The sequence below is a fragment of the Ostrinia nubilalis genome, chromosome 16 (assembly GCF_963855985.1).
Source record: "Ostrinia nubilalis chromosome 16, ilOstNubi1.1, whole genome shotgun sequence".
In the NCBI taxonomy this organism is placed as follows: domain Eukaryota; kingdom Metazoa; phylum Arthropoda; class Insecta; order Lepidoptera; family Crambidae; genus Ostrinia; species Ostrinia nubilalis.
The window spans coordinates 9,921,734-9,947,566 of NC_087103.1; the positions used below are offsets into that span (position 1 = coordinate 9,921,734).

The 25,833-nt window shown below is 36.7% G+C and overlaps 1 protein-coding gene across 1 annotated transcript in view; it reads right to left on the bottom strand.

Annotated features, from left to right (window-relative positions):
• Window positions 1-593: 593 nt before the first annotated feature.
• The window catches only part of LOC135079360 (lachesin-like), an 87,030-nt gene continuing 61,790 nt past the window's right edge, over window positions 594-25,833 (bottom strand). Inside the window, exons 4-11 of the mRNA XM_063974003.1 lie at window positions 20,949-21,156; window positions 15,330-15,500; window positions 11,696-11,824; window positions 11,088-11,226; window positions 2,937-3,088; window positions 2,405-2,512; window positions 1,765-1,827; window positions 594-1,268 (exon numbers count right to left, since the gene is read on the bottom strand). Of these exons, the coding sequence (XP_063830073.1) occupies window positions 1,048-1,268; window positions 1,765-1,827; window positions 2,405-2,512; window positions 2,937-3,088; window positions 11,088-11,226; window positions 11,696-11,824; window positions 15,330-15,500; window positions 20,949-21,156 (1,191 nt within the window). The 3' untranslated portion in view covers window positions 594-1,047. The remainder of the gene's footprint in view (window positions 1,269-1,764; window positions 1,828-2,404; window positions 2,513-2,936; window positions 3,089-11,087; window positions 11,227-11,695; window positions 11,825-15,329; window positions 15,501-20,948; window positions 21,157-25,833) is intronic.

Sequence of the window (25,833 nt, forward strand, 5' to 3'; positions counted from 1 at the left end):
TATCCAATACAATACACTTTGCTATAAGGCCTATTACTTAATTCAAAGCAATAAGAGACTTTCCTGGAAACAAAATTGAAAGAGCTTCTAGGACTTACAAATTATTTTCCTTAATCTAATAAGTTAACCTTTTATTTATGTACACTTTATATTTATATGTACAATATTTGATATGCCTTTTATGATTACACTGCTATGTTAGATTTCGTTGGACGACAAAAAATAGTAATATCTTAGTCATTGCTCAAATGTAAAGAAGTAAAGTTTAAGGAATCGTGAGTATGTTTAGACCATGTGTAGTCAGAATTTATTAATTCTTAGCTTTATTAAGCTAAATATTAAAATCAGATTGCGTGAAATGAAGTTTTAATATTAGGTACATACGCATTTTTTATAGTTAGCGCGAAGAAAACAGAGGTTTACGAATGTTTCGTATTTTAAAACCTTTAGTTTTATTCAGTATCTTATTATGGACAAATATACATATTATTATCAATGTAAATATCCAACAGAAACCTTAGACATGATAAAACAATTATTATAGTCCAAACAATATTTCACTCTTTGAGAAATTAAAGACAATAGTTAGAAATTGTGTTCAACCTGGTCGAGTGCGTTGCGCACCTAGCAGCCGTGACGTCACATCGACGCTCTAATACGGACGATGCGAACGCGGGAAGATGTGCAAATCGCATTCCAGCAAGGTGCGCGTTAGCTTGATCGGGTTGTAATAAAGTATTTGGTTATAAATAATGGCGGTCATATCCATTACAATTTGGAGTTAAACTTAGCCTATCACAATATCAGAACTTAGACTGTTCTACATTTGTCACAATATTATTGAAATCCCTAAAATTATCATTATTTTAATTATGTACACCTCAAATTTACATTATTGCATCATGTTTATGTATTAATACACACTTTAATGACTGGCTTATGTATTTATGAAATCATCTTTCATTATACGGAACGAGGTACAAAGCTATTATGTACTAATATTTAAATTGACAATTATTAGGTCATCATTAAATAAACAATAACTTATCATCTCGTACCCTGTATCAAACATTTTGTTAGATTTCTACGTATACATAAAAGAAGTGCTTCGAAGGAGTGTAACAAAAATGTTTTTAAGTATGGCAACCCCGAAATGATTGCGAGAGTGGGGAGGGGCAATGCTTGATGGCCGGTGGAACCCGTAGATTCAGCAGTCGGTAGCCAGTTGTTGTCGAGAACTGACTGCTCAATAACGTTTTGCATTGTGTCTACAAAGAAATAAATTTAATATTAGTTTACGAGTTTTACTGGCTAAGTTGCACCACCTAACTTTGACGGTAACTATACGATAACTATACGATAACTATACGATAACAGGTGTTTTTTGTATGGAGTTTGACAGATTTTTAACGTTTGTTAAAGTTAAAGTAAGATGGTGCAACTCAGCCAAAGAAAACAATAGAACGAGCCTAATTTAGGGGTGGTTGAGAGACCAGTCTAGAAATACGGAAATGAATGTGTGTATGGGATTATTTTTATTATTTTTTCTAATTCATAGTAAAATTATTAAAGTGGATGAAAAGCAGACAGTTTCCTCCAGTACGCTACTATTATTAAAATAATATGAAACAAATCGTTTTTTTTAATATCTTTTGCAATGATTTTTTTATTTTTCGAGTATTCTAAAAGTAGGTACTCGACTCTACACCACCACCTTTAATTTAGCTAATACTCTTTTAAAATAATTAAAGCTACTGAACTCACCGTATGTTGTGACATCGGGCGTGTAAAATTTTTGCTCGGCTGGCTGGAGCGGTACGACGAAACCTGTAATAACAACTCATTTTAATGTTCATATTAAATAAACGTTATTTGCGTTCGTCCGTTATTCACTTAGTTATGCGCAGAATGAGTCAATATGTAATTTATTTTTGCAGTCCCTCATTTTGTGAGCAGTCCTTTATAAAATACGTTAAATGTACTTTTGTGAGCAGTAGTTAATCTTAAGGGGTAAAATTGGGGCATTGAGTGATAAATATAGATTCTAGATAGAGCTGAAATTATATTATGTCAAAGGAAATTATATTAGAAGAAAGGATCTATCCGAGAACAGTTGAACCATAACTTGGAGTTTATCATAGTTTCTAATATACTCAAAAGGCCAAAAGTGTTGTAGATTTTTTAAATACTATAATGAACTTTTCTCTTTCTTAGTAAAATTTTGCCAGACGAGACGAAGAAGATCGGCAAGACTTGGAGCGAGATCAAACGCGAAGCTCAAGACCGAACGCGATGGAGGACTGTAAATGTTGTGGACGCCCTCTGCCCCATCTAGGGGACATAGGACCTTAAGTCAAGTAGGTAAGTCATAATAAATTGAAATAAAAATTGTTTAAAAACTTACGTGGTGGGAAATACTCCGTAGTGGTCGGAGGCGGTGTCGTGGTGGTCGTAGTAGTTGTAGTCGTGGTAGTCGTCGTCGTCGTGGTTGTAGTGGTGGTTATTTTGATTTCTGTCAAATAAACACTTGTGTAGTGGAGAGCATTGAAAATACAGCCAATATTTCAATTGGCTGTATTTTCAATGCTCTCCTATACTGTAGGCTGGACTTAATACATATAAGCCTTAGCTTTATTTTTATGACAATTAAACAAAGCCTTTCATAGGCAGTCCATTGGTAGAATTGTTAATCTTATTTTCTAGCAGCGCAAAAGAACATGAAATCCCATCTTTTTTTATCTCCGTAGGAAGATAGCCGCTATCGGTGTTTCAGCGATATTCAGAATGACATAATTGCAAAATGGCCTAATTTAAAAAATGAAAGGGTAATTTTTCAAATTCAAAAGTATACCCATACTTTTGAATTTAAGCCAATTAACTTCGGTTATATTATTACAAATCTAAAGTTAACAAACGAAGTATTACTAAGAACTTACCATACAACCGTATGGTTCCCTCAGCTTTGCCGATGGTGTTCGTGGAAACGCACGTGTACGTCCCGGAGTCCTCCGTTATGAAGTCGGTTATGGTTAGAGACAGCCGCGCTTGGTAAGCGGAGACGCGCTCGTCTGATATATGGTATTTTTCCCTGGAAGAAATATGTTTTTATAGATTTTATCTTTATTTATGGCACACTGTGAATTAGCTTAAGAATTTGTTCCCACTGAGACATCCTGTTTTTAGCAGAAACTGTTTTTTCAACGATCCCGTTATCTATATTTATAAAAACGAATGGTATTAAGTGACTCACTTATCACGAAATCTCAGAAACTAAAGTGCTAGGAGTCTTAAATTTTGCATGGGGTTCCTTTTAGAACGTATTTAGGTGCTTACTAAGACGGGATTTTGAAAAATTAAACCCCTAAGGGGGTAAAACGAGATCCACGCGTACGAAGTCACGGGCGGCCACTAGTTTAGTATACTTGTTTTAATATTAACGTTCACACGAACATATTATCGTTTGCAGTGTCCCGCAAAAAACGATCCTTCGAATTTGTAATTCAAAACACACAGTAATACGTATTGTAGGAGATTGGGATAGGAACGGGATGGGATACCTTCGATTGAGCAGACTCCACAGGACGGTCCAAGCTTGGTTCTTCTTTCACTTTCACAAACACTTGAATTTTATTGAGATGAGTTTAGCGCGCGATTTGAGTTTATTTGAATTGGTTTATTTTGGATACTTATTTAGTATTAACGCCCAGATAGGTAGGCGAAGCGGCGCGTTGCGATGCGAGAGCGAGACTGAAGGTGGGAGGGAGAGGATAGGAAAAGGACTGTCAGAATGAGTGATAGAATAGTGTGACATGAGTTTGAATTGTATGAGGTTTTAATGCTGGCGCGTACAACTCCCCCGGCCTAGAGGTCTTCCTCTAGATTGAGTAGCGTTTGTAAAAAAAAAATAAAGTTAAAAAACGCAAAAAAGCATGCGTTAGAGAGAACTAAACGAGTTAAATTTGAGTTAAATAAGCGTTAAAGTTGAGTTAAATTAAAGTTAAAGAAAAATTAAAGTTAAAAGCATTATTTGAGTTACTGTAAAGGAAGAGGACAAACTCTAACTACAGGCCGAACATAAATACCGGTTGCAGTGCGAATCTTTAAGGTGCGAATGATTTTGTCCTTTCCGGGATATACTTCCACAACCACACCCAATGGCCAACAAAGAGGATGCGCATTGTCATCTTTTATAACAACAACAGAGCCCACATCTATCGGTTTGGTCACCGTATTCCACTTTTCACGGCGTTGTAGAGAAGTTAAATACTCCTGACTCCAGCGACGCCAAAAGCTTTGCACTAATTTATTGACTAACTGATAACGCGTTAACCGATTGTCAGAAATATCAGAGACATCCTCTACTGGTAAGAATTTCAGTGGAGTTATATTGAGAAAGTGATTGGGAGTGAGAGCGGATATATCAGATGGGTCAGAGCTAAGAACACACAATGGTCTACTATTCAATAAGCCTTCTATTTGTACAAGTACAGTGTTGAACTCTTCGTATGTTAACACTTGAAGACCAATAACTTTATAAAGATGCGTTTTTACATAACGAACATTTATCTCCGTGATGCCGTTAAAGTGCGGACCATATGGTGGACTATGAAGAAACTTAATGCGTTGTTCAGCCAAATGTGAACTTAAATAATTTTTGTGAGAGTCAGATTCTAAAAGAGCGTAAATTTCGTCAAGCTTGCGTTTAGCGCCAATGAAGTTAGTACCTCCGTCGCTATATATCATGGAAACGGGGCCTCTTCTACAAATGAATCGACGAAAAGCGGCGAGAAATAGATCAGAGCTTAAGTCTGAAACTAACTCTATGTGTAGAGCCTTAGTTGTAAGACAGCAAAATAAACAAATATAAGCCTTCTGGCTTTTAACACCTCTGCGGCGAATGTGAGTAATAAAGAAGGGACCTGCATAATCGACCGATGTATAAACAAAGGCTTTAGCTTCTGAAACGCGAAATGATGGCAAGTCGCCCATAAGAGGGTTTGTAGATTTAGGGTTTAAACGAAAACAGATATTGCATTGATGCACTCTTTGACGTACTAAGTTACGTGCGGAAAGTATCCAAAATTTCTGTCTAAGCAGACTGAGTAGAAGTGAAGGACCAGTATGTAAATTACATACATGAAAGTAATCAACTAAAAGTTGAGTGAAGCGATGTTTAGGCGATAGAATGATTGGATGCTTTTGTCCATAGTTGAGTTGAGAGTGAGTGAGTCGACCTCCGACACGAAGTATATTATCAGAGTCAATGAAAGGGTTAAGTTTGAGAAGCGATTTGTTAAAGGGTTTATTATTTTTAATTGCGTGCATATCTTGAGTAAAAAATAGTGCCTGTATATGGCGTACTAAATAGAGTTCAGCGAGTTCTAAATCAGAGGATGTAACCACTCCGTTTGAACGTAGTATTTTAGCGAAGCGTAACACGTACACAGTAGCGCGTAATAATTTTGGGTACGTGGAAATGCGATCAATTAATCGATCGAAAGGGTGAGAGTTCGATTGAGAGTTTGTCTCTGAAACAAGAGCGATAGTTTTCTCTTCCAGTCGAACACTGTTAGATGAAACTTGAAATGGCTCGATAGGCCATTGCGAGATTGGCTGAGCTGTCCATTGAGGAGAGTGAAACCAATTTAATTGATTTAATAATGCTTTAGGAGTTACAGGTCGCGATATTACATCTGCAGGATTTTCATTTCCATTAACATGATACCAAATTTTTGCGTTGAGTTTCGAATTAATTTCAGTAATTCTATTCGCAACAAATGTGTGAAATTTGTACGCGGGAGAATGTATCCACGTGAGAGTGACAGTCGAGTCTGAAAATGCGTAAATTGAGTTAACAGGATAACGATTCTCTATACTATCGCGAACCGATAATAAAAGATTTGTCAAGAGCAGCGCTGCGCACAGTTCAAGCCGCGCAAGAGATATTTTCTTTAAAGGCGCGACGCGCGATTTGGATGCGATAAGAAAGACTTCACCGGGTGAATCTGCATCAGAGCTCACGCGCACATAAACTACAGCTCCGTAGCATACTTCGCTGGCGTCCGCGAAGCCCATGATAGTGACGTGACAACCCGCGGTGATCCCTATATGACGAGATATTTTTAATTGCGATAAATAGTTAATCTCACTATCAAACCGATTCCATTTATTTTTTATTGAGTCTGGAACTGGCTGATCCCATTCAAGTTCGCGCTGCCAGCATTCTTGAATTAAGAGTTTGAGAAACGCTGTCACAGGGCCTAGCAAACCCAAAGGGTCGAATAATCTAGCGGTTGCGGAAAGAATCGTGCGTTTTGTGCATTGGTCAGAGTTAGTAGAGTTAATTTTGTAAAGAAAAACGTCATCATTAGGAAGCCACTGCATGCCTATGATTTTTGTCGTAATTTCTGAGTCAGTGTCAAAATCGACGAGCTGTGGATTTTTATGCGAATCGGGAATCTTATTTATAAGCTCAGGGTTGTTCGAGATCCACTTAACCATTTTAAACCCCCCGGCCATGAACATCTTAACCATTTGATGGTAAGATTGTTCAGCTTTTTCTAACCCGTCCATCGATGAGACATAATCGTCCATATACATACAGGATTGAGCTTCAGACGCGGCGATAGGATAATTCGCGCGCTCGTCCTCAGCGAGTTGGCGAACGACACGCATAGCGAGGTAAGGCGAGCTAGAAACGCCAAAAGAAACCCTATTGTATTGATAAGTATCAATCGGTGATTCAGGATCAAATCGAAATAATATGCGTTGAAACGGGTGGTGATTTTGATCAAGCTTCACACAGAAATACATCTTTTCAATATCAGCAGATAAAGCGACTGAGAAAATGCGTAAGTTAATTAAAAGATCAAAAATATTACTTTGTAAGTTTGGGCCAGTGTAAAGAACATCATTTAACGACTTTCCAGAGGTTGTTTTACAACTTGCATCTAAAACGACTCGAGTTTTTGAAGTGAGTTTATCTGGTCGGTATACTGCATGATGAGGTATATAATAATTTGGAGTATTTTCCTCTGAATTCGATGCGTTTTCGACTTTTGACAGAAAACCGCGATCGATACAGTCTTGAACATTTTCATTATAGTTAGTGCGTAAGCCCGGAGTTGAGTCTAACCTTTTCTCTAAGTTATAAAAGCGACGCCTAGCAGTAAAGTAAGAATCGCCGAGTTCTGATGGGTCGAGTTTAAATGGCAAAGAAACGGTATACGTCCCAGAGTCGTCGCGAGAATGAGTTGATTGGAAAATGTTTTCACATATATCATCGTCAGGGCTGATGTGTCTCTTAGTAGGTACACTTTCAAGCTCCCAAAAGCGTTGCGTGAGTGATTCTAATGAGTGCGAGTCTACATTGCAAAAGAATGCTTTATTATCATTGCGTGAATGAGCTGAGTAGCACTGAGCGCGTCCCATAGCGAGATATCCGAGCGTGGTTTCGATAGCGATGACAGAGGATTGCGGTGAAGTTATTCTATTACTACCTAAAAGAAGCGGGAATATCTCATTGCCTAACAAACAATCGATTTCAGCAGGGATATCGAAGCTGTCATCAGCCATAGGAAGACCTTGTAAATGCGATAACTGGGTTATGTCAACCCTTACATTAGGTAAATAATCGGTTATTGTATCAATGACGCGTGCGTTAATAGTGTATTTACACCTGGGATCAAAGCGTGAGGTAATTGTGAAAGATACATATCCTAGCGACACACTTTCAGACTGACCTATGCCCTTAATAGTGGTAGGTAGCGGATTGACTTTTAAGTTCAGTCGCGCACAACATTTATTTGTGATAAAGTTGCTCATCGAACCTGTGTCTAGAAACACGCGTAATTTTTGACACGTCTTATTATTGTCATAAGTATACACTGCCGCGGTGGGTAATAAGACCGTGGTACTAGATTCATCAGCGATCGACGGCGTGACTGCAGAGAGAGATACATTGTTGGTTGGCATCGATTGCAACGGCGGCGTGACCGGACCGGGCGCGGACATGGACGCGTCGGTCGGCGAAAGCGTCGCGCTGCAAGTCAGCTGTTGTGACGTCATAGGTCTATTCACGTTAAAATTATCTATATGAATAAGAGTGTGATGTTTACGTTGGCAAACTGAGCAACGGTTTTGAGATCTGCAATCTTTGATGTTATGAAAGCCTAAACAATTGAGACAAAAGTTACATTTAGTAACTAAAGAGTGGCGAGTTGGCGCATTTTTCGAGAGAAAATAACTGCATTTGAACAGGGCATGTTCAGGTTCCGTCTTACAAAGTTGACAATTCTTGCGTACAGAGGATGGAGTGTATGAGCCTTGCGAATTCGGTTGAGATTGGAAGTAATGTTGATTGGGTTTTACTCCAGAAGCTGTATTAGAAACAAACGACTGTGTCGGTTTCGAGTTTTTAGACTGCGATGCGAAATTCGTTTTATTATTAACGTACGGCTTATTCTGCGTAAAACATAAGCGTAAAGCATGGATTTTATTCTGTTCTTTTATAAAAGTCTTGAGATCATTAAACGTAGGCATTTTTACGTGCTTAATGGATTGTTCAAATAAATTTAGAGTGTCTTTGTCTAATTTACTGAGAGCAATATGAGTCAAAATGAAATCGGAAAGGTCATCAATCTGTAAACGTCATAAGGCAGCTTCAGCTGAGCAATACTGTTCCAAAAATTCATCTAAAGATTGCGATTTGAAGTTTATTAACTGTTCCAAATACATAGAGGCTTGTACTCTTATGTCTTGGTATTTTTCTAATAGGTTGTTCCAAATTATGTAATAGTTCTCACCAGTAGGTGGAATACCCGAGCAAATTGTAAGTGCTTTTCCGGAAAGTTTTCCTATAAGGTATTGAGCCTTTTCACCTGGAGACAAACCAGTGTTCTCATGAATAAGCGTTTTAAAATTTTGGTAGAAAACGGGCCACTTGGAAGGGGCTCCGTCGAAAGAGACTAGTTCTAAAGGCGGTAATTTTTTTACGAAATCCTGTTTGCGACGCTCTGTGTTGGCCTTTAGTTGTGCGATGGAGCTTTGCACCGAAAGGATGTTACAGTACAAATCGTCAAACGAGTTGAGTGCGGCAAATGTAGGTTTGAGTTCCTCATCATTTTTCATATAACACAAATTAAGTTCGTCAATGGTATCAAGAAAATCCGATCTTGTTTTTTCAATCGAATGCATGCGAGACATGAAAATTTGTTCAATCTGAGGGTCGGAGACCTTTAGGCTGAGGTCGTATAGTTCCTGAACCCTCTGAAAAAGCGCTTCTTTTTTAGCTTCAAGCAAATTAATTTTGCGTTTTACTCCCTCCATTGTATTGTAGGTGAGCAAACACACGCACGAGAGCTAGCGTTAAAAAATGAGTTGAGTTGTGCGTATTTATTTATAATCCAGTAGGAAAATAAAATGCGTAGCGTATGTAAGCGAATTTGAAATTGAATTGAAATAAAATTTTAAAAGATTGAATTTAAAAAATACACGTGTTTACAAACAACGAGTTGACGTTTGAGCGAATAGTAATTTCTAGAATGTGTCAAATGTCAAACGAATCGAAATTTCCAGAAAGAATGTGTCAAACGAGCGAATTTTCTAGAATTTTCTAGATGGTTGTCAAAATGACGGATGCGTGAAAATGTGTAGTTGTGATTTTATGTAAGTGTAAAGGATAGGAAATGAACCATGCGGCTCGGTAGGACCAGAAAGGAGTTGTAGGAGATTGGGATAGGAACGGGATGGGATACCTTCGATTGAGCAGACTCCACAGGACGGTCCAAGCTTGGTTCTTCTTTCACTTTCACAAACACTTGAATTTTATTGAGATGAGTTTAGCGCGCGATTTGAGTTTATTTGAATTGGTTTATTTTGGATACTTATTTAGTATTAACGCCCAGATAGGTAGGCGAAGCGGCGCGTTGCGATGCGAGAGCGAGACTGAAGGTGGGAGGGAGAGGATAGGAAAAGGACTGTCAGAATGAGTGATAGAATAGTGTGACATGAGTTTGAATTGTATGAGGTTTTAAAAAACGAATGGTATTAAGTGACTCACTTATCACGAAATCTCAGAAACTAAAGTGCTAGGAGTCTTAAATTTTGCATGGGGTTCCTTTTAGAACGTATTTAGGTGCTTACTAAGACGGGATTTTGAAAAATTAAACCCCTAAGGGGGTAAAACGAGATCCACGCGTACGAAGTCACGGGCGGCCACTAGTTTAGTATACTTGTTTTAATATTAACGTTCACACGAACATATTATCGTTTGCAGTGTCCCGCAAAAAACGATCCTTCGAATTTGTAATTCAAAACACACAGTAATACGTATGTTCACACGGCAGTCCAGTTTTGTGGGATCAAGTGCAGGTTCCCAAACTACCATCCAAAATTGGACTGTCGTGTGGATTGCCCTGAGAACCCTAAGATGTGCAGGGGGCGTAGCGTCAAACGCATTCGATGTCGACTGGCGTAAAAAAGTGACATTAAATGTATGACAGATTGTACAGCGCCCCTAGCAGAAACCTTCAAGGACTAAAATCTTCATTATAATTTTTACAACACATCCAGACGTTATGGACTTTATCCAGAAGAAATTTTATTTTATAAAAATATCAAAATATAATGGTGTTTTCACATTGTAAAAAGTGTCCCAATCGAATGGGTGTCTGCACCACTATTGTTTGTGAACTGACGTGTAGAGGCAATCACGAATGTGCTAGCTCAAAGTTACAATACCGGCTGGAAACTGACGTGCGCGAATTTAAGTTTTTTTTTTCACGGAGAATTTAAATTTCGAACTCAACTCGCAAGCTGTAATGTCTAACAATGGAATAAAAAGGTTGGTTAAATGCAGAACTTGTCTTGAAATTAATTTTGCTCGACACTGGCTAACGGTCACGCAATCCACAAATGGAGAGAAAAACAAAACGTATACGTTCTTAAATCAAAATTTAAATATATCCGCGAAAGTTATAAAAAAGAAAATATTTTTTACGCATTGTGTTCTTTTCACATGGAAAAAGAGATAAAAAATGAAAATAATTGTAAAATGTTATGATTTTCTTCTCTGTTGATTAACTTACCCAGAGAGGATCATTTCTTCGCCACCTTTCAGCCAGTAGTTAATGGCTTGAGGGTAGGCCTCTACGAAGCACTCTAGCTTTGTATATGAACTGGTTGGCACTCCTATTACTTTTGTAGATACCACTATTGAAGGTGGAACTGTGGAAAATTAAAATTTTATTATATTCATGAACCCTTTAGCTGCCGATAAATGCTGGGTATATTTATTTTGGACACAAACACACTTTAACACTTTTTAATATAACTTCAAGAATTGATGTAAGATTTTGGATAAATTTTCTTTCTCTAACTGCTTTTCTGTCGCTAATTGTTCTTTAAATGCATAAAAATACAATTGTACATGTACAGCTTTGATTTTTTTATGTGACAGGAGGCAAACGAGCAGACGGATCACCTGATGGTAAGTGATTACCGTCGCCCACAGATTACCGCAGACCCATTTTATTACAAAATGTCTCTAGCAACAGAACCTGGAGCCTCCCCGTACAAAATTTCTACAAAGACCGATCATGTGCTGCTCGCATTTAGGTGGTCCCGCGATCGTCGGTCTAACCGGGTGGAAGGCCTACGTGTGGACAGTTGTAGTATATTTTAACAAAATACTTACAATTAACACTAAGCATGATTCTCTTGCTGACGGACGGAGGGACGTCGTTGGAGGCGATGCAGAGGTACGCACCCATCTGCCGGCGCTCCACCTTCGTCAGGTTCAAGTTGGGACCCATGTACATGTCCACTGCGTAAAACAATTATTTTTTTAATAATAATGATAAACGGAGAAGTTTTTATCCAACTCCTTAAAAAACACTGATTCCTTTTTTTTTTTAGTTCTTCTTTTCTCTACTTCTCAATTTAAATGACCTAAGTACGAGTTGACCTTGGAATCAAATAAAATAAAGTAATGACATAATTAAAAAATCTAAAACAAACAATTATTTCCTACCTCTTCGCAAACAATAAAACAGCTCAATTAAAACAAAATCCTACTTCAAAATGTGAAAAATATTACTGCGGCCAGAATAGCCGTGTAACATGCTCTCATAATAACTCTTTTGCGAAAATATATCGTAACAGTGACTAGGAGAATTAAAGTACTAGCGAGCACAAAGAACCCTCCTGCCGCGACGCCGTAAATTGAGACTGTCAGAAGCATTTATAAAAACTTCCGCGGTCCCCTAATTTTATCCGGGACTTCACGGAAAACAATTATTTTATGAATATTCATGCGAGCCAACTTCGACCGCGAGCATTGTAGGGTTAAATTATACATCGTCATAAGAATTGTATATTTGATGTGTTTTGCAAAGTTTTTTGGCGCGGAACCTAGGTTCTTCTCTGATGAATATTTATTTAACTAGTCTAATTATATGCTATATAATATGCTAATAGTAGAAACTGTATGTCTTTTGTCTTCTTAATATAGTTAACATCATCTATGTATATTTTAGTACGAGTACAAGTACAGTCACGGAATGAAAAGGTTCGTCAGTTTTCAAATTGATTCCTTCAACGAATCGCGAGCACATATTACCTTTTGAAACTATGTTACAGAATAATCTCAAATTAGAGAAAATAATCTTTAACTGTTCGTCAGTAAAGTTCAAAATTATTCAGATCAAAGTTGTTTGACGATTTATCTTGTCAAGAAGATTATTATGATTGATAAACTAAAACCTTCTTGTTGGTTCAACCTGCCATTATTATGTCTATTAAATAAAAAAAAACTATTGTCAATTGGTCAATGTCATCATTGCATTGTACTGCGGGTCTAGTCAAAACGCACTTTAAAATCGCAAACCCATCGCAAACCAGTCGCAAACAAATAAACAAATCGCAAAAGAGGTCGATAACAAAAAAGGCTTAGTCAAACGGCAAAAAATCGAATCGCAAAGCCCTACCTATCGATAATCGAAAGACTGGTTTGAAATTTCCCATACAAAGGCTTAGCCAACATGCATTTAAGACTCAATCAAAATCGAATCGAATCGCAACACCCGCCATTTTCATTGCGATTACTAAAACCCCGGTGATAAGCTTGGATTCGATCGAAAACCAATAGGGTGAGTTGCACCACCTAACTTTAAACGTAACTATGACGTTAACCGGTGTTTTTTGTATGGAGTTTGACAGATTTTAGACGTTTGTCAAAGTTAAACTAAGATGGTGCAACCCACCCTAAGGCTGTTTTGACAAATCCGTATCGCGATGTCGTTTTGACAGCTAGTTTGACAGCGAAGCATAGACGTAAACAGAGAGCAGCGGGTCTAGTCAAAACGCACTTTAAAATCGCAAACCCATCGCAAACCAGTCGCAAACATATAAACAAATCGCAAAAGAGGTCGATAACAAAAAAGGCTTAGTCAAACGGCAAAAAATCGAATCGCAAAGCCCTACCTATCGATAATCGAAAGACTGGTTTGAAATTTCCCATACAAAGGCTTAGCCAACATGCATTTAAGACTCAATCAAAATCGAATCGAATCGCAACACCCGCCATTTTCATTGCGATTACTAAAACCCCGGTGATAAGCTTGGATTCGATCGAAAACCAATAGGGTGAGTTGCACCACCTAACTTTAAACGTAACTATGACGTTAACCGGTGTTTTTTGTATGGAGTTTGACAGATTTTAGACGTTTGTCAAAGTTAAACTAAGATGGTGCAACCCACCCTAAGGCTGTTTTGACAAATCCGTATCGCGATGTCGTTTTGACAGCTAGTTTGACAGCGAAGCATAGATGTAAACAGAGAGCAGAAAGAAGGAAGAAACTAATTTAAAAAAAAAAAGCTAGAAAAAGTAAAAACAATCGCAAAGTCATAGACATTTTTTAACTTTTATTCGATTTTGAATGAACTTTTATATCGCCGCGTCGTTGGTGGTTCAATGTGCATTTTGGCTGCCATTTTCCGATCGAATCGAATCACTGGTGACGCGGCGACTGACATTAGTGAAAACTTCACATTGGTTTGCGATGGCATTTTGACTAGACCCACAGAAAGAAGGAAGAAACTAATTAAAAAAAAAAAAAGCTAGAAAAAGTAAAAACAATCGCAAAGTCATAGACATTTTTTAACTTTTATTCGATTTTGAATGAACTTTTATATCGCCGCGTCGTTGGTGGTTCAATGTGCATTTTGGCTGCCATTTTCCGATCGAATCGAATCACTGGTGACGCGGCGACTGACATTAGTGAAAACTTCACATTGGTTTGCGATGGCATTTTGACTAGACCCACTGATGGGATAGAAAAATAAACAAGCAAAACCTTATTCGTCAGCAAACGTCATATTTATTTAAATGTTAGCAGCACTGTTTCTTGCACTGTTATGTTGGCAGGTTTGACTCTTTGGTGCAAGCGAAAACCGACACTAAGGTGACGAACCTTTTCATTCCGCGACTGTACATAATCCTACTTAATATTATAAATGTGAAAGTTTGTTTGGATGACTGGATGTTAACATGTTTGCTTCTCTTTCACGCAAAAACTACTGATCGGATTTTGATTAAACTTTGCAGTTTATAATCCAGAATAACATATACGATATAATTTATGACGATATGTGACAAACTAAATTTCACGCGGGTGAAGCCGCGGGCAAAAGCTAGTATAACATTATTTAAACTTAATTAAGTTCTAACTGTAAATATTCTAAGTCCTCTCAAATATTCCGACATCGTGGAGACTAAATTTACAACCGGTGGCTTCATAGTCCAGACAAAAAGAGTTCTCTTCTAAAAAGAGTTTAATTTTGTGCATTTCTGCTAAACTTAATAAAAGGGCAAAGTTCGTATTATAGCGCAAAGTCAGTTAATTATAATTCTTGTCTGGTAAAATTGTTAGCAACACACGGTCGGAGTTATGGCCGGTATATCTCTTGGCCGGGACTTAGTAAAACTATTTCTTAGTAAACGCCGGCTACGGGTAACTTATGAAAAGCTGACGGAATTTTAATTTGATTATTCTTGTAATTGACTTTTGTAGTACAGACAAATAAAAATAAACATTTTGTTTAAGCTAAGTTTATGTGAAAGTATTAAAATTAAAGGAAAAATCTGTGTTTCTTATGCTGAATGTGGTAAGCCTTTTTGACATCCTACTGAAATAAACTAAAGAAGTAGTAGGTGGGTATAATCGACTTCAAAAAAGGAGAACTCAGGAGAAAAATAATTTGGCATACTTGACTAAGAAATGACATTTTACTGTGTCCGTTAAATGAATGCGTTAAAAATGTTCCATTACCTTTCCGAAGCTCTCCGACTTCGTTCCTAAGTTGAATGTTGGTGCCATCTTCCCGCCGCCAAAGAATGCGCGGGAGTGGCCGCCCGTCGGCCTTGCAAGACAGACTCACGTCCTGCCCCTCTCTCGCTACCACGTCTCCGCTCGTACCCTCGTCCACTATATTTGGAGGCACTGGTGGAAAAAAAAGAAAAGGTTAAGAAAAAAAAAGTACAATCACAATGCATTACAATTCTAATAGCGTAACTATTCAAGGAAGGTCAAACCTTCGGATCAAGGGAGTTGAGTAAGCACTAGATCTAGACCATTTGAAAACCTACACACAGTAGCTTGGATTTATTTGCACTTAGTTATAGACTAAACTAGCTGACCCGGCGAACTTTGTTCCGCCTTAATGGCAATAAATAAGCAGACTTTTTTTTAATTTCGAACGGGATAAAAAGTATCCTATGTCCTTCTCCTGGCTCTAAACTACCTCCCTGACAATTTTCAGCTAAATCGGTTCAGCCGTTCTTGAGTTATAAGCGAAGTAACTAACACGACTTTCTTTTATATACAGTGTGAGTCACGTTAAAGTGTACATATGAAAATAGATGAAACTAGACCTATTTTTATCGACAAAAAAGAGGTCAAAAATTTTTTGAGATTTTTTTTAAATTTTTTATAGAATTTTTTTTCTTTCAATTATTTATTGTAAAGAAAACGTAATAACTTTTAAACTAAGCGGTATATCCTGATAAAATAAAAACAGTAATAATGCTAAATAACAGGCGATAATAAAAAAATACATAAAATACACAAAAAAGGCCAACAAATAATAAAAATTGATACTTTTTGAAAAAAATTTGCTTTTAAATTCGTGTTTTTTTGGTTATTTGATAAATTTCTCCAAAAAATGCCCCTATAACCGGTGGTTTTTATTACTTTGTATTATTTTCTATCGTATTACCTTCGTAAAACCAAAAATCGAATGTCTCTATCCCTATTACAACGTTTGCAATGATCGTTTGAACTAAGCCTCACCGGGCGCGCCATTCAAAGCTTCGTTAACAACGAAACTGAAAATGGCTCTACATTTGTAATTTTGATAAAGACAAGTTAGATTTCAAATAAAAACAAAAGATTTCGAAGTAAAATAAGCATTTTAGTTAAAATTAAAATTGTCTCTACCTGTAGCGGAGAATAATGTTGTGGCAGGCCTTTGTTCAAACGATCATAGCAAATGTTGTGATAGGGATAGAGACATGCGATTTTTGGTTTTAGAAAGATAATACGATAGAGAATAATACAAAGTAATAAAAACCACCTGTTATAGGGGCATTTTTTGGAGAAATTTATCAAATAACCAAAAAAACACGAATTTAAAAGCAGATTTTATTCAAAAAGTATCATTTTTTATTATTTGTTGGCCTTTTTTGTGTATTTTATGTATTTTTTTAGTATCGCCTGTTATTTAGCATTATTACTGTTTTTATTTTATCAGGAAATACCGCTTAGTTTAAAAGTTATTACGTTTTCTTTACAATAAGTAATTGGAAGAAAAAAAATTCTATAAAAAATAAAAAAAAAATCTCAAAAATTTTTTGACCTCTTTTTTGTCGATAAAAATAGGTCTAGTTTCATCTATTTTCATATGTACACTTTAACGTGACTCACACTGTATATAGATTCGCTTAAAACTCTGAACTTTATGAAAATGTATCTGCCACTTACGCACAGTAAAGATTAAAGGCCGAAAGGAGGCCTAAGTAACTCTAATATGAAACAAAAGGCCGAATCTTATATAAAATCTTTAATAAAAGTTCTCCAGTGTTTTGGAGAGCACTTAAACTAAGGGTCTTTTAACCACTTGGTCTATACAGTGTGGTATTGTTTGGCGAAAAATGTGGAACCCTCACGAATAAAAATTTCTCCTCCAACTTCTCTTGATTTTCGTAGTCCAGTACACAAGCAAAATAAATATATTTTGTTATAACAACAGGCGAAGAATACACTTAATAAAACGCAAGCCTAATTTTATCTCAAAATTAATAGAATAGAGCGCTACAGGTAATTTATACCAGACGTTTGTAACTCGCCGCTGAGAGAATAAATTTCCCCGGAATACACACCTACTTTATTCGCATTTTTCCCTGTTCATTGAATTGGATTTAAACATAAATCTCGCGATACGAATCTTTAATAAATATTTGACCGAATTTAAATTAATTATGGCGCCCACTGTGAGCACATTTATTACGAATCATAAATTTTTATTTTGTTAGTTATAAGAGCCGTATTTTAATACTCGATTAAATGTTGGGTTTCGTAAGTTCACATATCGTTAGCGATACACATGCATAATTATATGGCTGCTCAGAGTTAATTTCACTTTCAATTAAGCTCTATTTACAAGTCTCATTAAAATTACAGCACCGACATCGCACAAAGTAACAACAAAGGTAACTTTGTTAATTTTTGATATTACAATGAACTTGGATAAGCCTTTATAAAATAACATTTTCATTTCTCAGGTACAAAGGAAATGACTTTATTTATCAAATGGCACCACAACTTGATTGTAACATCCAGCTATTTTTCTAGAAAGTTTGTAGCGAACGCTCTCGAGGAAAAATGGGCCCGTTGGGGCCAATGTACAAATGTTCCCATCTGACGGCCAAAGCCGTTTTTGCATAGATAGCGGTGAAAAACGTTTGAAAACGCCAAGCTTATCTATGAGCTAGTGAAACACTAGTTCAGTGCTCACGGACAGAGCGTGTCTCTCGTAAATCACTGGGCCGAGCGATGTAACTGTATACACAACGAGCTAGTACGTGAGTGCTCGCCTATTAAGCTACGTGCCCATCTGAGATCAAAGGCCCCAGGGCACTTCCGTATTTATTTGCTCGGTTTTTCACGAGCCCTATTAATTTCAGTAACTGCGCGGCTTTTTCTACGCACGTCAGTTAGGTAGTTTGGGCAGAATATATCAAGGAATGTGATCCCATGGGTTTGAGGGCGCGCATCTAAGCAAAAATAAATTGTTTTACTACGTGCGTGTTTCTACAAAAATATTACGCAATCCGATTTTATTTATTAGTAACTCTGAATTATTTGGTGAGGTCATATTTCTAATTCTTATAAAAATTTACATGCCATCGAAGATAATAAGTGTATTATTAAGATGATTCAATTATAATAAAATTCTATTTCCATCAAAATGTCATTTTAAAGCCAAGTGGGTACGTTACAAATATTCTCTGCAAGCTAAGTTTTAAAATTAGTGGATTGTAGCAATGCATTAATTATTGCAGTAGTTAGTAGTATTTTTAGGATTTTATCAAATGGCACTACAATTGCTGCACTAGCTGGGAATGTTTCACTGTGATGATTGGGTACTTGACACAATTGCAATAGCCAATAATGTAGACTCGTCTTCTCTTTATAGATTTAATTTAACCCCTGACCACACCCTGACTTAGTAAGTCGTGTTTTTCTTTAATAAATAAGGCAAGGAAAACATACTCGCCCGTATTCACAAACGATGCTTGCTTAAATGAAGTAGCAAATCGAACGCACAGCGTTGAACAGAGCTCTGTGATTGGTTCATAATTATGTCATCCTGTGCGTTCAGGCGCAGTGTAAGACCTCATAGTTATGTTTGTGAATACGGGCGACTACTTTATAAGTAAGTTGTACATATTAGAGCATTTTAGTATTTTTATACTTCAGAAATAAAGTCAAAGTAAATTGGACTAGTTAAAGCAAGCTAAATTTACATGCAGAATGCTGGTATTTTGTTCACTACGCCTCCTATTTCCTTCTATTTCCTTCTATTTTGTTTTAAGGCTTCCACTATAGACAAATAAGGATGAAAGATACCGCTATAATACGTGATTTTGGTAAAAACTTAACTCATTTGAATACTTTTAGAGTGAGGTACTACTTTGTAGAACAATTTAATTATTGAAAATGACAAATGTTACGTTCAACTGGAAAGTTCAAATAAGTAAATAAAATAATTAATGGCTTTCGCAAAAGGGCACCTTGGAGCATACTTATTGAACTTTTTGTAGGGTTTGGGATTTTCCATTATTTATTCAAGCGATTGTTACTTATTACGGACGTGGTCTTTTTATTAAGCTACGTTTAAGAGCCTCAGGGCACTTGAAAAAGGTTGCATTGAAAGGTATCTTTGGCCTTTTTTAGAATTTAGGATTTCTTTTGCATTTTTTATTTTCGAGGATAATATTATGTAAGATTTGAAACATTCGCGACCCATTTTTATAAAAATAAAAGTTCTCTAAACGAATTTTTTTATGAAAAACATGAGTTCACAGCTTGACGTTTCGGCTGTGTTGCTACAACCGTGGTCACAGCAGATTAGTGGTTCGCAGCGTAAAAATTTCTCGTTGAGACCCGTGTTTTTCTATTTTAATTCGTGGATGCGGCGTCTATACTTTCTCTAGGCTACGCCCTCAACAGATTTGGTTTTTCTTTACGGACTGCTTTCTTATTCAAATTCGTTTTAGGTAGTTTTTCTCTTTGATGCTTTTACGCATTCAATTCCCAGACGCTATTGTAATTGAGAGTTATGAAAGCCTGAAAACAGCCCCGAAGTACTTACTTTGTGTGTTTGACCATGAAGCGTGTAATACTTTGAATAAATACATTTTGTGTTTTTTTCTCTCAAGAGGGTTCCAGTTGTGTTCTTGGAACTTTTATCGCAGAAAGTGATATATTAAATGATACTGTTTGCGTGTTGGTAGGTATATAAACAGTCTGTGTGCTCCAAGGTCTACCATTAAGTATCATTGAATCTCGGTCGGTAAGGTTAAGTTGATGTTTCATGTTCACGAGGGAATTTATTGTAACGCGGTACCTAAGTGTCTTTAGGTAGATAAACTTTGAGATAAAGGCTGAATTTTTAAGACATGTGAAACCAATGCATTTTAACTGATAGATGCGAACACCTACATTCCTATAAGGTTGTGACTTGCTATGCGGCAATATGTAAATGGAATTTGTCAAATGCATTACATTTGTTCACAAGCCACACTATTGTAAAATCCTGCACCTAAGTCTATGAAATCCGACGAGTAAATGACCAATCGCCTAACCGCATGCAACAGGTGACAAAATCAATTCAATAAAGCATAGCCTGAAAAAGACGGTATTTGATTTGTCAAAAAATCCGCGGATTTTATGGTCGGACAAATGGATAGGTGTCCAAAACCAATACTATCAACAACGTGCATGAAAGCAGAGGTGACGTTTAAAAAAAAAATGATTCTTTAACTGAATTCTAAAATGGATGAGATTCTCAATTTATTTCGGTTGAATATTTCTAATGGTTAAACCTTTGGGTTTTGTCGCCTCCATTTTTTTTTAATTACGCTTTAGAATCATGGGGCAGGAAGGTTCTCGAGTGGCGACCACGGGCTGGAAGACGTAGCGTGGGCAGGCCTCCTACTAGGTGGACCGACGATCTGGTAAAAGTCGCGGGAAGAGCCTGGATGCGGGCAGCGCAGGACCGTTCATTGTGAAAAACCTTGGGGGAGGCCTTTGTACCAACGAACGATTCCTTATACAAGTCAGAAGCCGACCAAACTATCGGCCAATAAAAAGAATATCTACACTCACCTAAAACATCAACGCAGCCAATCTGTTTCTTCATAGTGCTGGTGTTGATCTGGCACATATAGCAGCCTCGGTCTTCCACCTTCAGAGGCCGTATGTGGAGCTGCCACGAGCGAGGCGAGTCGTTCGTCACGGCGTACCGCGAGCTGTGCGTCACGAGACGAGTGTGCAGCGTCAAGATTGTCTGGTCATCGGCACGGATCCACGCCACCTGGTGGGAGAGAATCAAACGATTACTTCGGTGGTTCAGGGTTTGATTCCCCGAAAGAACAAAACAATGTTATAAAATCAAATTACTTATTTGGTCACAAGTTGGTTTGGATATTGCTGGATTTAAACAACCTGACTGTTGAAAAACAACTTAATAAATTGTAAAGCCGTCGCAGGTCCGGTTGAGCCATGTCAGATGCATAAGGTGGCTAAATTAAGCCTGACATTAGTGTTGTGACATTACTTATTAGCACTGGTAATACTTTTACAAAATAATACGATATTTAAACAAAATCATACACGCTCGCAACAGAAAATCCAATTCAATTAGCAAGGCTGTTACAAAAGGCTAACACTGACATTAATTTATAAATAATTAAAGTGTTATTGGCATAAATGTCCAAATTGCAAAAGCTAAACAAGCTCAATTTGCGAATATTCATACTTTGCAGTGACATATAGAAATGAACACCGAATCAAATGCTTCATTCATTGAATAGGACGCGGAAAACGCGATATAATAAAGTGAATTTTTCCATTAGGCCGGCCAGAATCAAGTGAAATCGTATTACGCTAAATTCAAATGTATAAAGACTGGGAAGCGGTCAAAAAGAGAGTTATTCAATTGCCTCACTTTTGTTCCTTTCCGACTCATTTTAATCCGAATAGAAACAGGCTTACCTCTATAGGTTCTATAGAGGTAGGAAAGTGATCTTATTCTGGGTAAAAAACGAACATTTTATTTGCTTTGAAGTCCAATTTCGGGAGGTTGGAAATTAATATCCTATCAAGCTTTTTTGCTACCCAATTTGAAGAATCGCATAATTGATGTGGCCTCAGATAAGGAGGAAAAGTACCATTGCATCAATTGCAATACATATTGCTCTCAATCATTTAGGGATGTTAGGCCGTTGTGGTCAATGACAAAATAACTAGGTGCACGTGTCTCCATTGAAATATATAATAAAAGCTTATAATAGGGATGTTTCCTGGGTCAAAAAGCAAGTTTGAAATGAAAATTGAAAGAGATAAAGGGCGCCATAGTTCAAAAGATGAGGCTCGTGACGTCAAGTGTAGCACTTTGTGACGTCCGAGTCACGCGAAACTTCGATGCATCATAACTAACTTGTTTGATTGACTTATAAAAAAATACGTCTCCAATATTTTTTGATGATGTAATTGACGGACTAAAAGTTTTTTCAGGAAACAAGCATATTGTCTGAATCTTTAAAATAAATCAGTGGTGTGTATTCTAGGAAGTGACACAATAACTTCCGTCAATTCAGCAGTGACTGTTATTCGAAGGGGGCTCCAAGTCGCGAGTCTTCCCGGAACGGTTTCTATTTATGCTACCCTTATTATGTTCACCCAAATGTGTTTGTATTTTCGCTATTTCGTCTCTGAGTGCTTTGGGAAATATTCAATTGGCGAAATCTCGATAACGTATATTCGTGATAGTAAGGGTGCTCACAAATTAGGCGCAATTTGGGATACATATATAAATACTCATAATCGGTGGGTACATATTCGGTTCTGCATCATTTACTCAGCCCTTGTCTTGAAAATTAATACTAATAAGGATATTTAAAGAAAGGTCACTGAAAATCAAAAATACCTAGTCGTGCAACACAAAAATCCTACAGATTTTTACAGAAGCTTCAATTGTTGTGACTTACAACACTGGATTTGAAAGAGCTGTTCGCGCAGAAACACCAAGTCTGCGGACACCTCAATGATATTTTGTGGTGTGGATTATCTCGCTTGCTACGAGTATACCGAAAAGGTTGTGGTAAGTGATTTGCCATTTTGTGCCGTATACGTCAGAAATATAAACAAGTCGCCAAAGAACAGAATTAACGAAACCTTTTTGCTGTTGATAGCTTTTTGTTTTTCACTGTTGATATTAAAGCTCTTGAAATCAAAGGGGCCAGCAAAATATCTGATCACTATTGGAAATTCATTTTTTATTGAAGCATTCAGCTTTAAAATGATAGTGGATTTTTGTTTATTAATATAAAAAGTTAAAAAGTAATATTAGTGTTACTTATTCACCTTGTGTTATTAAGCTAAAATCGATACAAAACGTTACGAGCTGAAATATTAGCAAAAGCCGCTAGATTAAAGGCGAAGAAGAGATAAAAGAAATATCCAATCGTGATTTGTAGACTTTGCTTTTTACATAATTATGACAGACAGATAGACAGTGTTTTAACAAAATAAAATGAGAAAATGGTTCCACTTTGACCAGGTGTTTTCAAAACCTATACTGTCAACATTTCCCATAAACAAACACCTATATCTATTCTTTCCACAAAAATGAGAAGCAAAAGCAGGCGATTTGAAATTATGATCAGGGCTGTTAGTATTCGCATAAAATGCAAGCTGGATCTCCTTGGATAAAACGCTGATGCTGCCCAGGAATAAAGTAGTCATGGTTCGATCCGCTTTGTCTTATAAATTTTCTGAGCGAGGGATTAGTGGTGGGTTGGTAGTGGATTATCGAGAGATCATTCGATAAGATGTTGATTTGACTCAATGTTGCAAATTAACTTGTAGACTAATTTTACTTTTATAGTATGTTGAGTAGACCTTACGAATAGTTATATTTTTTTTTTCTTTTTACTAAAAATAATAACAAACAATATACAGCTTTTTAATCACAGTTAAATTTATGTATTGACAAGCTACACCTACTCAAACTTCAAATAGGTTTCTAAATATTAGCATGTAAGTGTAAGCAAATGGACAATGGGCATATTAAAAAAATAGAGTAAAACCACGAGCCGACAATTTTAAACGTTTTGACAAAAAAAACTTTCAAAAATTCTAGTTTGGTACTTATCTGTCTCAAACTTTTGACCTCGACAACCTTATCGATAATCGACAACTACTGCTACTGTACATCACTAGAAAATGTCTGATCGGGGTTTTATGGTAAGCACCCAGTTTTAACCAAGAACTAAGTGAATGTACCTGGAAGTCGTTATTCCGAGGATGTTGTTTCCCGCAGAATTCAATTATTTTTTAAACGTGGTGCTTGCAATGTCAGAAGAAAAACAGGGGAGATGATTCGTTACTAAGAATTATTAATCTGGGGTTCTATTAAAATTTCTTTCATAAAAACCCAAAACATAATAACAGATTATCCAAAATAGAATTCAAATTATTGCCTAGTATTCAAGATTATAGATAATTTATTCTATTCGCTATAATTAATACACGATTGGACCTCAAATCAAGTCCACGGAATAACACGGGTCATAAACTTAATATCGACATAATTTTGAGCCTCCAATATACAATGGAGAACGTTAATAGACATTAGCGAATGAACTACAGCAAAACATAAATTAATTTATTAGTAATACTTATTTAATTTTATAACTCGTAAGAACTTCAATCGTGACGTGACACAAGTTGTTTTTAAATCTGCTAAAATAGTTTACCTACTGTCGAACTACTTTTTATAAAGATTTTACGGTAGTTTATTTAAATTATATGTATATTGGATATACCTACTATATAGTTAGGAATATTAGTAAAAAATGAGATACGAATAGTTACGATAAGTACCCAGGTAGACAACAAAAAAGTTTTTCTATTATTGCTCCTTGTTGTCCATTTTATATTAGAAATCTGATAGCCTTAGACAGGAATCGGATTTATTTTGATATTTCTGCGAATCAGGGAAATGTGTTCTATTATTCTTTAACATTGAAAGCTTATTCAACGTAATCTAGAACAAAAATAGTTTGGTGAAAGCAAATCAAATCGATTCATCTCGCCATAGCAACAATAAGTTTGTACCTTGAGATAAGTATTTGAAAGGTAAAACCATCAAAGCGCGTTGTTTTGAACAAATCCATTTACATTATTAATATTGCAAATGAGGCTTTCTAAAAGTTATCAAATTGAGTGCTGAATGCTTTGCAAACAATGTCCAAGAGATCCATAAATATGTATTGTAGGCGTCAATCCGTGGCAGGTACGACTTATGAATTACAAAGTTTGTACAACTAGAAGTAGGAAGAACAAAATCGTAATGAGATAACGCGTTGCTAAAATGCAAATGAATTTGTCGGCTCGACGAGCGCTGATGTCACAGTGCAAATAGCTACAGTATTGCAATTTGAAACAAAACTTTCGTATCTAAAAAACTTGATCTATAACGAATGGCGGTTACGTTTTTAAAATAGCAGACGAGGTGAAGAAAATCGGCAAGACCTGGAGCGAGATCAAACGCGAAGCTGAAGACCGAACGCGATGGAGGACTGTTGTGGACGCCCTCTGCCCCATCTAGGGGACATAGGATCTTAAGTAAGAGAAGTGATTCTTTCGAATCGATAACCATTTATACGATTTATGAATCGCATGGGACTTGAAACTTGATTGCAAATGCTTCAAAAATGAGGACACGTTTAAGCCAAAGCTCAAGTATTACTTATACCTACTGTACTGTGTCAAGTGCCCGCACCGAATCGGGAACAAATTGGAGTAGACGCCAAAATTTGCAGGCTCATTTAGGAAAATACACCCCGCCTGATTTACGAACTCGAATTTATTATCACAACCTACTGATGTTGGAGCTCTCTGAACACATCGCACGTCAAAAGAATTACGGTATCAACACTCAAGCTGTTAAAGGAAAAATCCTTTCTTACTAAGTAAGAATCAAACG